At 43.2% G+C, this 12,962-nt stretch overlaps 1 protein-coding gene across 1 annotated transcript; it reads right to left on the reverse strand.

The window, feature by feature from the left end:
* On the reverse strand, nt 1–10,369 carry LOC135642657 (uncharacterized). Its single transcript, XM_065158967.1, has 6 exons — nt 10,234–10,369; nt 9,935–10,032; nt 8,906–9,034; nt 562–768; nt 380–474; nt 1–157 (listed from the first exon to the last, which is right to left on the reverse strand). Exons 2-6 carry the CDS (start codon nt 10,026–10,028, stop codon nt 146–148), a joined length of 537 nt encoding a protein of 178 aa, XP_065015039.1. The 5' UTR covers nt 10,029–10,032; nt 10,234–10,369; the 3' UTR covers nt 1–145.
* Nucleotides 10,370–12,962: the final 2,593 nt, after the last annotated feature.

Below are 12,962 nucleotides of genomic sequence, written 5' to 3' on the forward strand. Positions count from 1 at the left end.
TTCGGCTACAACAGTGCTGCCACCGGACGTCCTGTCCCCAGCAAACTCTAGATGACACCCTACAGCTGCTTCTCGCACATGAGCCGAGGAAACCACAATGCTGCAATCTGAATTGTTCTCCTGAAGCAGCAGGGATTGCACCAAGTTAAGCACCCTCCTGGAAGATGACAGGCAAAAAAGGCTCATCACTTGAAGGTTAATAGAGCACAAAGATGTCATCGACACACACCTAGCATTGTAATTAATCATAGAAGAGTTGGACTAGCAATCACGGTTGGACCATAGCAAAGCGAGGTTGAAATGTCAAAACTCTTAATGATCATCAACGCAACATTACTCTAGCAGGCAAGACAACAGATGAGAGATTCAGAAAAGAGACCATAACTCTCTCTGAACACAATGCATCTCCGAGCACCGCATAACCATTCACTAGATCGAATGCAGCAATTCCTGCCTGGTTATTCTGAATCAAAGCTGCATTAGGAGGCACAAAAATGATCATTTCAAATTATCAAGACAGATCAAGCAGAGAAATATCAGCCTGGAAGAAAGGATACTCACAGGATATCACACCAAGAGCTTCTGTGTGAACTGTTAAATCAGGATGTGATGTAAAATTTGACAGGAGAGGTTCCATTACAAGTTGCCGACTTCGAGGATTGTTCTGAACAATGGTAGTTACAACATCTGCATCCTTTGCTCCAATACCAGCATCAGAGGTTTTCAGGTAACCAAGCAGAGGGACTAAGCCGCCGATTAAGTGCAAGTCTGGCATATTCAAACAAAATGAATGACAAGTCCTCCACAAGAAATACATGCCTTTGCTACCAAACCAAAAGAAAATAAAAAAATTTGAGGCTGTGACTAAATCTCATGGAAAATCACATATAAGTTTATCTAAAACTGATAGGACAGAAAAACTGATGTATCACATGACAAGGGGACTTGTCAATAAGAGCACAAAAAACAAATTAATATGTAATCATGAGTCAGTTTAGTCAAAAGAAAAAAAATAAGTACTATAGACAAATTTATATTTTTTTTTTTCATCCTCAAAAGCTGTTTTATATGGATTGTGTTCAATGAGCAACAACATGGCCAAAACCAATATTTTAAAAATGGTGCTCGGGCACTCGCCTAAGAGCTCAGGTAAGGCGAGACTAGGCCTAAGCACCTCACACAGTTGTCGGGCAAGGTGAGGCTAGGCCCGAGCACCTTGCACAGTTATTGGGCAATGCGCTTTAGTGAAGTGCCGCCTAGGCACTTGCTTCAGTCCAGGCGCCGGGCGCCTCAGACGAGCACCCGGTTGAAGGTGAGCAATCGAAGCAAATGGTCAACTCTGTTTCGATTAGATAGTAACTTGGTTTAATCGAACCAACTAAGCACAATGAATAGTAACAGTAAACCACCCCTCATGCGACCCTCGACCCATAAACACTAGATACTTTGCCGCTTTAGTCCTATTGCTGCCTCTGTCGCTGATGCACAGGTCAAACGCTTCCTCTACCACCAACAGATGAGTTCGAAGCTCCCGCTATTGTAGTTTTCATGTGCAATTCCCTCCGCCGTCATTGCTTCCATGTACAACTCCTTCCACCATCGAGGGACAGGACCACAACTTCCTCGATCACTGATAGACACATGACGTCACAATCCGCAGATTCCTTCGCCGCCACTATCGCCGTCCTATCACGGACTTAGCTGGAATTGCCTAAGTCATGAGGCACCATTGCGGCAAAGCCACGGACTTAGCTGGAGTTGCCTAAGTCGTGAAGCACTCTTGCGTCAACTCCTCGGACTTAGCTGGGATTGCCTAAGTCATGAGGCGCCCTTGCGACATATGCGTTCACAAAGGGTCAACCTAGTTGCAACCTTATACAAGTCCCGAAGGACCTGTAAAACAGAAAATTGATTAGATTGAAAACGAGCGACGAACAACTCCCAAAGTCTCGCGAAGAGGGAAGCTTTACAAGTAATTCAGCAAGCACCTTGAGTGTAAGAGAAAAAAAAGAGGAAGGATAAAACAAGGACATTAGAAGGTTGAACAAACAGTTGCAAGTCCGCAAACAACTGTGAAGATTGTTAACGTGCGAACTTGTGAAGATTGTTCAACGCCTGACACTACCTCAAAGCCCCATTCCCCCTGGTGCCACCCGAGGGTTTCCAGGGTGCTAAGATGGCTGACGTTTCGCGTGAGACTACAGTCTGCAGAAAACAGGTCGTGTCACGCGAAAACAGAGCCATTTTAGGGCAGTTTGGCCTAGTGCGGTGAGCGGTCGCACTGCAGCACTGCAAACTATCGTTGCTTACATTTTTTAAACAAAAACACACAAAACCAAGGCAAAACATGCTGCCATGTCTCTGTACAAGCATGCAAAAGCGACGAACAGTTCATTGAACGAAGTTGTTGCAGGTGCGCGACGACCGTTCGTGACATTCTCCCCCACTTAAGCTGTTGACGTCCTCATCGATGCATGTTGGAAGGCTTTGAGGCGTCTTCAGGCTCCCAACTGGCTTCAGTCCGGGTAAGCTTTCGCCACTTCACCAAGTATTTGATATGCTCAGCTTCGTTGGGTAGCTTCGTCTTGCGATCAGCTAAAATGGATTCAGCAGAATGTGGTTAGAGCGTTGGTTAAGCCGAAAGGCATCATCAAGAACTCAAACGCTACGTACCTGGTCACATAGGTAGCCTTCGCTTCGTCGCCTTCAACAATGCGTACCTACCAGTACCCCGACCGGAGGTCAAGTTTGGAGAAATACTTTATTTTGCCCAGTTGGTCGAACAAGTCCGCGATGAGCGGGATGGGATACTTGTTCTTCATCGTCACCTTGTTGACGGCTCGATAGTCAACGCATAGTCGGAGGCTCCCATCTTGCTTCTTTTGGAAGAGAATTGGAGCTCCGAAAGGTGCTTTGGAACTACGAATGAGACCACCGCTTAGCAATTCATCTAGCTGCTTTATGAGTTCTACCAACTCTGGAGGGGACATGCGGTATGGTGGTCTCGCTGGAGGCTTCACTCCCAGCTCCAGCTCGATATGATGATCCACGTCTTTGCGTGGCGGCAGAGTTTTCGGCAACTCGGGTGGCATATCGTCTGTGAACTCCTTCAGAACGTTCGCCACCATAGCAGGTTCATGAATGGCCTCCCCGTCAAATGGCTCAAGCTTCACAGCAGCCACGAAGGTTAATTCTCCTTTTCGTACGCCTTTCTTCAGTTATAATGCTGATATTTGTTGGGGGTCATTGGTTCATCTTCGAGAGACGGGAACCACGCAGGGGTCGTCACCTCCCATCAGACATAGGGAGTTTAGGAATGGCATTGGCACCAACTTCGCCGCGTGCATGAACTCTATTCCAAGAATCACTTGGAAGTCGTCCAGTGGCACTGCCATCATGTTTGTGCTCCCGCTCCATGTTCCGATCTTGATGGGGACTCCCTTTGCCAACCTGGAGATCTGCTTGGCCTCCGAGTTCACCGCCTTCATCCGACTTGGGTTCTTCTCCAAGATCAGCCTGAGTCGCATTGCTTCTCGATCGGCAATAAAGTTGTGGGTAGCGCTCGTGTCCACCATTGCATGGGTTGTTTGGCCATTGAGCATGATGTCCACGTACATCAGCTCGTTGCTCCTTACTTTATGTGGCTTTGTCTTCGTGTTCTCCCCCACTTGACCCCGCAAAGCATTCAACAAACACATTGCTCCCATCAAGGGTCTTTGTGACTCCTCATCGTCGTTGCTGGATTCCGAACTACTCGAACTAAGAGCGACAGCCTTACCCTTGTCCGATATAGGGCGGTAGATTGAAGCTATTGCATTGAGTGCTTGTTTCTGTGGGCACTCACTCACCATATGCGGTCCTCCGCACCAAGGTTCACATTACCGTACCGTACTGGCGTTTCGACCTGGGCTCGGTACGGTATGGTACGGTGTACCGAGCAGTACACCCAGGTGCACCGAGCAGTACACCTAATTTCATAGATTTAACCCTCCGAAAATACCCGAAAATTAAAAACAAAAGTTAGGATAGGGTTTTCAAGTTACAAATAAATATAGTAATAGTATAAGTTTAGCAAAATCAATATAAATTAGGTAAGAATAGTATCACATATCTTTTTCGGGCTTTGAGGTAGTCTTGTTCGAGGTTCGTATTTCAGCCCGTTATAGATTGAAATATCTACAGAAAAATCAGTTGAATTGTTAGACTATTTTGTTACAATATAAACTCTAAAATTCAAATGAATTAAATAATCACATATGTAGATATACTTGATTGTTGATTACTTGATTCTACCACCAAAACGAACAACGGGCCTCCACGGGTGGTGGATCTGGGTCCTCGATCCGATACATCTACATATCAATATGATATGTTTGTTGGACTCAATCATAAAATTGATCCCATGACATAGTGTATTGATACACCGTATGCCATTGATGCATCAATGTGGTGCTGATCATGGACTGATCGTCATGAATCAGATTTGTCCGAGGCAGCTCTTGAGGCATATATTGGTGAATGTCAAAGCTTCTACTTTCACTACTGATCTGCTGTTCTGTATCATACTGTTGCTCAGAGAAGGATGACCAACTATCACCATACTGTTGTTGCCCGTATGATTCTCCATAATACGATGGTTGTGAATACGATGAGCCTCTTTCTGTGTCCATATCATGCATGCTCTATCGCATTTGTTCATATTCATCCACTGTCTTCCCCTTCCCCTTGCCCTTCCGCGCATAAACTTGACCAGTACCTTATCGAGTTCCATGATCTAAATCTTGAGTGGCATGTGTAAAATATTGCTTCTTAGTCCATTCATCACCCTCAAGTTGTGTAGACGAGACCAACGATTGCCCGGCATCACCGCCATCATCTGTTGAGGCACTACTGTCCGTGTTGCTGTCATGTCTCTGGACCGACCAAGAAAGAGAATGTGATTGTGAAGGTGTCTCGTCGCCCGACTCGATTCTTTCCAACGATGCAACTGATGCTACTGCCTTCCCCTTTGGCTTAAATAGGGGAGAGAAGAATGACTTAAATAAAATGAGAAAGGGCTTCAACGGTCAAATTGACCGTTGGAACACTGTAGCACTGCTACAGTGCGGTATCGGTCGATTTCGACCGTTACCGAGTGGTATCGGGCGATAACGGTCAAAATCAACCGTTATCGAGTTGTGCCGGGCGGTAACGGTCGAAATTTTGACCGTTACCACCCGGTATTACCCCGTATCGTCCGATACGAGGTTATTTTGAACGTACCGCCCAATAGCGAGCGTTCCGTGTACCGATAGCCTGTCGAACCGATACGTACCGCCTGTACCAGACAGTACAATTCAGTATGGCAGACCTTACTTCGCACAAGAAGCATCCGCAAGGTTTTGGGGCCTTGCATTTTGAGCTTGGCCCTTTGTAGGAACTCTTCTTCCTTTGCTTGCCCCCCGGGCTCCTTCCCTCGAGAATATTTTGGATGATGATTTTCTGAAGATTGTTTCCTTTTCCCTAAGTTCTTTGAGGAAACAAAGTCGGTGAGTCTTTCTATTGCCGCAATTACCCTGATCACTTCGGTGACATTCCTTCGATGCAGTTTTTGTTGAGCCCATAGCTTTAGGCCATCGAGGAAGCTGAACAACTTATCCTTCTCGGACATGTCCTGAATGTCCAGCATTAGTGCAGAAAACTGCTTTACGTAGTCTCGAATGGAAGCACTTTGGTGGAGTTGTCTCAGCTTCCTCCTTGCGACGAACTCTGTGTTCTCGGGTAGGAACTGAGTTCTCAACTCCCGCTTCAAGTCTTCCTATGTGTCCACTCAACACCGACCTTGTTGGATCTCCTCCCAACGGGTTTGCCACCAAAGTTTTGCATCCTCATTCAGATACATGGTTGCTATTGAAACTTTGGTATCTTTAGAATCAGAACTTGTAGCTCGAAAGTACTGTTCCATGTCAAATAAGAAATCCATGAGACTCAAGTGCCTTCAAGTTTTGTGGCAGTGCAACACGAGTGTTGCTCCCTCCCTCATTTAGTGCCCTTGTGAGCGCCATCACTCTGGAAGTAAGTTCCGCCACGACTTCGTGTAAATATTGCACAGAGTCTTTGGTATCATCCGTCAGTCGATCGACTAGGGCCTCAACCTTGTTGAATCGGGATTCGGCTTTTTCTTGCGAGCTCTCTACCCCAAGAAGCCTTCGTTGGCCTTGGTAGAGTTCCTCCAAGCTCGCTTCAAGAACATCCAGGCGGGTTTCCGCCGTTGTGAGTCTCTCCTTATGGCTCTTTTTCTCGCTTGGTGCTCCAGATTGCGCCTCCTCTGCTCGAGGAGAGTAGCCAACTTCTCGCTCATCATGTTCGCTGCCACGCTCCTCCAGAGTGGTTCCACCAACATGAGAGCGAGTTTACACTTGTAGCCCACTTGCGGCTAATTAGGGTAATGGTCTGGCTTGCCCCGTCTGGCTCGATTCGCCATGATGCTTTGCCATGGCGAGATTTGCAAAGTTTCTTCACTGCTAGCTCGAATTGTTTGCCTGCTTTGATACCACAATGTCATGAACTTAGCTAGAATTGCCCAAGTCGTGAGGAACCCTTGCGGCAAAGTCACGGACTTAGCAAGAGTTGCCTAAGTCGTGAAGCACCCTTGTGCCAACTCCTGAGATTTAGTTGGGATTGCCTAAGTCATAAGGCGCCCTTGCGACATATGCATCCGCAAAGGGTCAGCCTAGTTGCAACCTCATACAGGTCCTGAAGGACCTGTAAAACTGAAATTTGATTAGACTGAAAATGAGCGACGGACAAGTCTCAACGTCGCGCGAAGAGGAAAGCATAACAAGCAATTCAACAAGCACCTTAAGTGCAAGAGAGAAAAGAGAGGAAGGAGAAAACAAGGACTTTAGAAGGTTGAACGAACAATTGCAAGTCCACAAACAACTGCTCACCGAGTGCCGGGTGTCGGGCACAAAGGCAAGTTCCCGTCAAGTTAACGTGTGAACTTGTGAAGATTGTTCAACACCCGACGCTACCCCGAAGCCCCATCCCCCTTAGTGCCGCCCGAGGGGTTCCAGGATGCTGAGATGGCTTTCGCGTGTCGCGTGAGGCTGCGATCTGCAGAAAACAGGTCGTGGCACGTGAAAACGGAGCCATTTTGGGGCAGTTTGGCCTGGTGCGACGAGCGGTCGCACTGCAGCGCTGCAAACTGTCGTTGCTTACATTTTTTAAGAAAAAACACACAAAACCAAGACAAAACATGTTGTCATGTCTCTGTACAAGCATGCAAAAGTGATGAACAGTTCGTTGAACGAAGTTGCTGCAAGTGCGCAATGATTGTTCGTGACAATCCGTAACTTTCTCTATCACTACTGCCACCATCCATAGCTTCCTCCGCCGCCATTGCCACAATTTAAAGGTTCCTCCGCCACTGCTACCCTCTACTTCCCTATGTTCAACAACCAGTGACTCATTTTTTACTGTTATGATTACTGTTAACAGTGGATTAAATGCTATTAACACTGGATTATTAATCCTTCCTTAACTAATATTAAAACTATTGTTATTATATAATAAACTACAATTGATATTAATTCTTAGAATTATTGACCTATTTATAATTACTAATGCTTATTTAGCACTGTTAATCACTGTTTAGAATTGTTATTAGTCCTTATTTAACATTGTTAATCTCTATTTATTTAGAACTGTTATTAGGGTCTCTAGATTAATGACAAGTGTACAAAGCAATACAGAAGATTCATCAAAAAATTTAATTTAATGTCATATTTTTATTTATATAATCATATTTATCAATTGTATTATATTTTTTATATTTTAATATTCTAGTGCGTCTCGCTTCGCTCAAGTAGGTTCCTAGGCAAGTGCCTAGCATTTTTAAAAACACTAGCCAAAATAGGCTCCTGGAGCACCAAAGGTCAAAGCAAAACTGAGTTCCTGTAAAATCAGAGTTGATTCAAGTTCAAGCTTACCAAAAAGAACACAGCCATTTGGTGTCAATGTTTAAGATTTCACAAATTATGAAATTTCTTTTAGCCACCAAATGGAGTGTACATTCTAAATCAAGGGAAGCAAGTTCCAGGTTCAACAACAACAGCAGCAGCAGCAGCAAGTTCCAGGTTCAGTATTTCAATTGTTTCTTTCTCACCAACAAGGAATGTAAACATCACAAAATAGTTTTTTGCAGTAAAAAAACATTTATATTATAAGAAAATCACAGTCGATCCACATGTTCCTAAAAACTCATTTGAACACAGTTGAACTAAATGTTAGAACACCACAAACTATTGAAATTCATGCAGTTACAAATGCAGAGGCCAACAAGGGTGATATAGCTTATATACGCCTACAAGAAGCACTTTGGAAACTATCATCTCCAGTGATTATTCTATAAATTTTCCATATCAGACAGCAGACTGTGAGGCTGTTTAGAGATATTAAAAATTGTTGGATCCATGACAGGCAATCATCAAACCAGCCACATATCTAGGACTCCTCTCAAGTGCTACATCAGATGCATTTAATGCACATTTAAACAAGAAAAGCATGGAAATGCGCATCATCAAAGAATAACCTCAGACAAAACAACGAAGTGATAAGCGTATCATCTTTTGATAGCCAGCACTTCTGATCCTCTTCAATGGAACCAATCAATGAGAAGCTACTTAAAATCCAACTGAGAGCAACTGATGTGTGTGATTAGACGTAGATACGGGTGAACAGGTTCAAGATGCATGACACTGGAAACATTAGAAGCCAAACTAAAACAGATTGACTGAAAATATATTACATTTCCAACTATTATGAAGTGTGTGCTCAAGAAGAATATGAAATAAATAAATTTGTTCAACAGAATGTGTGAAACACCAAGCCAAGAGAAAGCAAATGCAAAGTCATTTACACTTACCATTTGTCATATCAATAGACTCAACATGCTCTCCAAGCTCATCCAACATTTCTTTAGGGTTAAAAAGATGTTGCAAGAAATCAATACACCAATGAGAATATGAAACTGGATGACATTTACAGTTACAACCTAAAACGGCAAAAGGAAATTCAGCAGTCTAAGATCTACCACGATTTAGCTATAGCTTGGTCAAGAGATCAATCTTCATAAACAAATGAGTTATTATACCCTTGAACAGAAAAATGGTTCACTAGTCTTTAATATAGACTATACCTTTAAAGAATAAAAGTTCAATGTTTCAAGTTCATCTTGCTATCTATCAGCAGGAAAAATAACTTATTTGACAAACTAACTGAAAGCCTACATCCATTTCTCTTTCTAAAAACACTAACATAAAGGTTTCGAAGATAGAACACTGAATTTTAGGGTCTTGAGAATAGAAATCAGTAGAGAAATTGCTTTATTCTAGAAGAAGTTAATTGCCTTAATCCTCAGCCTATTTTTGTGTATTCATGTAATCTTAAATTCTCGATGTATATAGATAGCAACGCAGAACTTTAAAGGTTTCATTAAGTTGTGACTCACTAAGTTAACTTAAAAAGAATCCTATAAGCAGAGTCTTCTGAACAATTGGCTTTCTCATAATCAACCCACCTGACACAGTAAATTGTGCCTGGTGGGACTCCAAATTCATAAAGTTCCAAATAACTCCACAACCATGATTTCCAGTTCTAGACTCTTTGAGATCATACTTTCACTAGAATTAACTCACAACTAGATCATGCAAAAGGTTAGGAAAGCAAAAAAGACTTTAGTGACCAGATTCAAGATACCCAAATAAAGATGAAAATAATCAATTTAAAGCATGTCTCAGCTCAGCAATTATCACGGTTCAATTCAGATGGGACAATCAATGATAGACCCCTACTATGGCTAATCTAAAACCAAGTTAATACTTGTAAGCAACAAGCTCTAGCAATACTACCCGAGTCCAAATGACCTACTGATAGCTCGAACAAGACACATTACCTACTACATCCGGCGACTCGATCCCTTGCAGCTCCAGAACATCCTCCTTCATCAGCTTGCATCGCTTCCACGAGCCATTTCCTATCCTCCTCATTGACCTACAACGAAGCAAGAACATCAACCCCAACATCGATTAGCTGCAACAACCAAACATGAATTCATCAGCAAGAAACAAATTATTCGAGCGGAAGCTCTTCACATAAAGATTATTTGTAGCTAAAGCCATCAAGAACCTCTGAAAATGGGAACTTCGATCCCAACCCTGCAAATCTCAATCAACTGGAAGAAGAACGACCAACCGTAAGCAAAGGGTCCGACGCAATATCTCAATATCCGAGCAGCGCGAGTCCCATCGGCGTGGGAGAGGCTCCACTTGAGCAATCCGTCCCACTTCAACCCATTGCCCGCCATGAATCCTTCTCCTTTCTCCCGAAAGCAGAACCAAAGAACCCTACCCAGACGAGAGGCGATGGCGATTTGGGTCGTAGCGGGCCGGACCGGGTTCGGGTTTGATCTAATCAAGTACTGAAGTCGAACCCATCCTTTCCAATTGGGCTTCCATTTCTCGGCCCAATTGTGATTTGGGTAAAGGATGGATTGAAAATTAGTGTCTACCATTAAATGAATGTTTAATTTTGAGATAGGGATTAAACTTCCCAATTCCTTTAATTTCTAATTAAATTTAAGCATATTTGTATTTGTGTGTTTGAAGAACACCAAATGTTGGAATAGTATATTGAATTTATTTGATATTTTATTAGAATTGGTGTTATAAATTGATTAAAAGTATTATTGAGATTCAAAGTCCTAATTTCAAGGTATGATGTTTATATAGATGAATTATAGATATACAGTGGCAATGAACAAATTTTAGCTAAATTGTAATACTTTCAAAAGTCACTTTAAAAAATCAATTTTACTGACGAGTATATTAAGCATTTTAGATCACTTGTTTAGGCTCACTAATAAGTAAATTATCCTATCATGATTGATTGTGATGAATGGTATATGTTGAATCTTGGATTTTGATGATGAAACCAATTAATAAATGTTTATGTTTTAATCTGTATTTTGAGTGACGCGGGATACTTCGATCAGGATGAGACAATTAAAACAGAAAAAATCATATTGTGCTGGGGAAAACATGTTAGAAAATTGGACATTGGGCTAGAGAATCGGTCGACATATTGGCAGAATGCTTCGGGCCATGGATTCGTGTATCGGGCCAAAAAGAGCAGATATTGTGCCAAGGATATTGGAGTTGCGGAGTCAACTGGCCGATTGGGCAATAGGCCGCAAGAGAGGATGATGAATCGAAGAATCAGAGGAAGCATCAAGGGACTAATGACATGCCGGACAACATGATTAATCCTTGGTATTAATTGTCTAGATTGAAGTGTATTTTTTTTACATGTGCAGGATTAACTACGATAGCAAAGCATGAAGCAAAATGAAGTCCCGGAGTCAAGGACACGATTTCGTTGGTGTTGAATCTCGGATTTTGATGATGAAACTAATTAATTGTGTTTAGATGTTTAACTGCATTTTGAGTGATGCAGGTCTACTCGATCAGGATTAGACAGTTGACGCAGGAGGAATTGACGTTGCGACGGAGGAGATCACGTCAGGATATTGGACGGCAGAAGGCCTCGGACGTCGGGCATCGGGCCAAGGAGAGCGGAATTGCGCCAAGGATATCGGGGTTGCAGAGGTCAACCGTCGATTGGGCAACAAGCTGCAAGAGAGGACGATGTACTGAAGAATCAGACGAAGCGCCGACCAATGACGTGCCGGGCAATAGAATGTCAATTCGCGTTGTAATAATTGTGCAGGGTTAACTACGATAACGACGAAGACATAAAGTGAAACAAAGTGTCGGAGTCAAGCACGAAGGATTCGTTGCGAGTTCGAGAGTTCGATGGAAGTCCGAATGTTCATCGGGAATGCTGCCGAAACTAGCCGAGAATGAGTAGGGAGCTTGCCAAAGGATTTTTTCGGAAGCTCGCTAGAAGGTTCGTTGGAAGTTTGCGGAGCTTGCCGAGAAAGATCGGAGCTTACCGAAGAAGCTCGTCAGAACTCGCCAAGATCAAATTGTGAAGTCTAGGAGCTTGCCGGGAGTCCACAGAATGGTTTCCGAGAGTTCATCGAAAGACCGCTGGAAGTTCACCGGAAGCTCGTCGAAAAAATTCTTGACTTGCGGACTTTGTAATAGCTTAGGAAATATCTTTAAATTCATAGTTAGCATATTAATTAGGGTTAGAATTAGGTGTTAATCCTATAACCCAAGTATGGGCCAATTGGGCCCGAGTTAGGACTGGTTTGGACCAAGTTTGGAGCCCAACTAGTGAGCTGAAATAGTGTAGGCGGTGGCACCGCCAGATTAGGTGGTGGCACCGCCAGATTAGGTGGTGGCACCGCCCAGAACCCGAGAACTGAGCGGTGGCACCGCTAGCCTCGGGAACGCAAGAGAATTCAAAATTTGGAGCCCAAATTTGAATCCTCTTGGGGCCTATAAATACCCCTCAATTCTCAGCTGAGATTACAACCTTTGAGAAGCATTAGATTGAGACAAAAGCCTTTGTAAAGTTTTTGGCAAACCTTGTTTTCAATTGCTTGAGTGTTCACCTCCTTCCTTTTCGTTGAAGATTTGTAAGAGTGTGAACCATTTGTAAAAAGGTTGTAAGAGGGGTGTTTGTCCTTCCCCTTCAAAGTGATTTGCTAGTGGAAGTTGGGAGCTTCATTGAAGAAAGCTTCGCAAGTGGATGTAGGTCATTTTGACCGAACCACTTTAAATTGGTGCGTTCCTTGAATGTGTGAGTATTTACCTTCCTGAAATTGTCATCTACACTACTGCTAGCTTTCGGATTTCATTTTCTCATTTTACTCAAGTTACTATCAAAACGAAATCTCCTCGTATTTACGAATTTGATTTCAAACTTACGAGTTTTAATCCGCTACACTAATTCACCCCCCCCCCCCACTTTTAGTGCCGCTTCGATCCTAACAATTGGTATCAGAGCCCGGTATT

The sequence above is a fragment of the Musa acuminata genome, chromosome BXJ3-7 (assembly GCF_036884655.1).
Source record: "Musa acuminata AAA Group cultivar baxijiao chromosome BXJ3-7, Cavendish_Baxijiao_AAA, whole genome shotgun sequence".
Classification (NCBI taxonomy): Eukaryota; Viridiplantae; Streptophyta; class Magnoliopsida; order Zingiberales; family Musaceae; genus Musa; species Musa acuminata.

Coding starts and splice junctions, on each gene's coding strand:
- LOC135642657 (XM_065158967.1), bottom strand. CDS start 10,028: ATGAGGAGGATAGGAAATGGCTCGTGGAAGCGATGCAAGCTGATGAAG. Junction 769..8,905: donor GTCTATTGATATGACAAATG/GTAAGTGTAAAT, acceptor TGAATATGCCAG/ACTTGCACTTAATCGGCGGC. Junction 475..561: donor AGCTCTTGGTGTGATATCCT/GTGAGTATCCTT, acceptor CTCCTAATGCAG/CTTTGATTCAGAATAACCAG.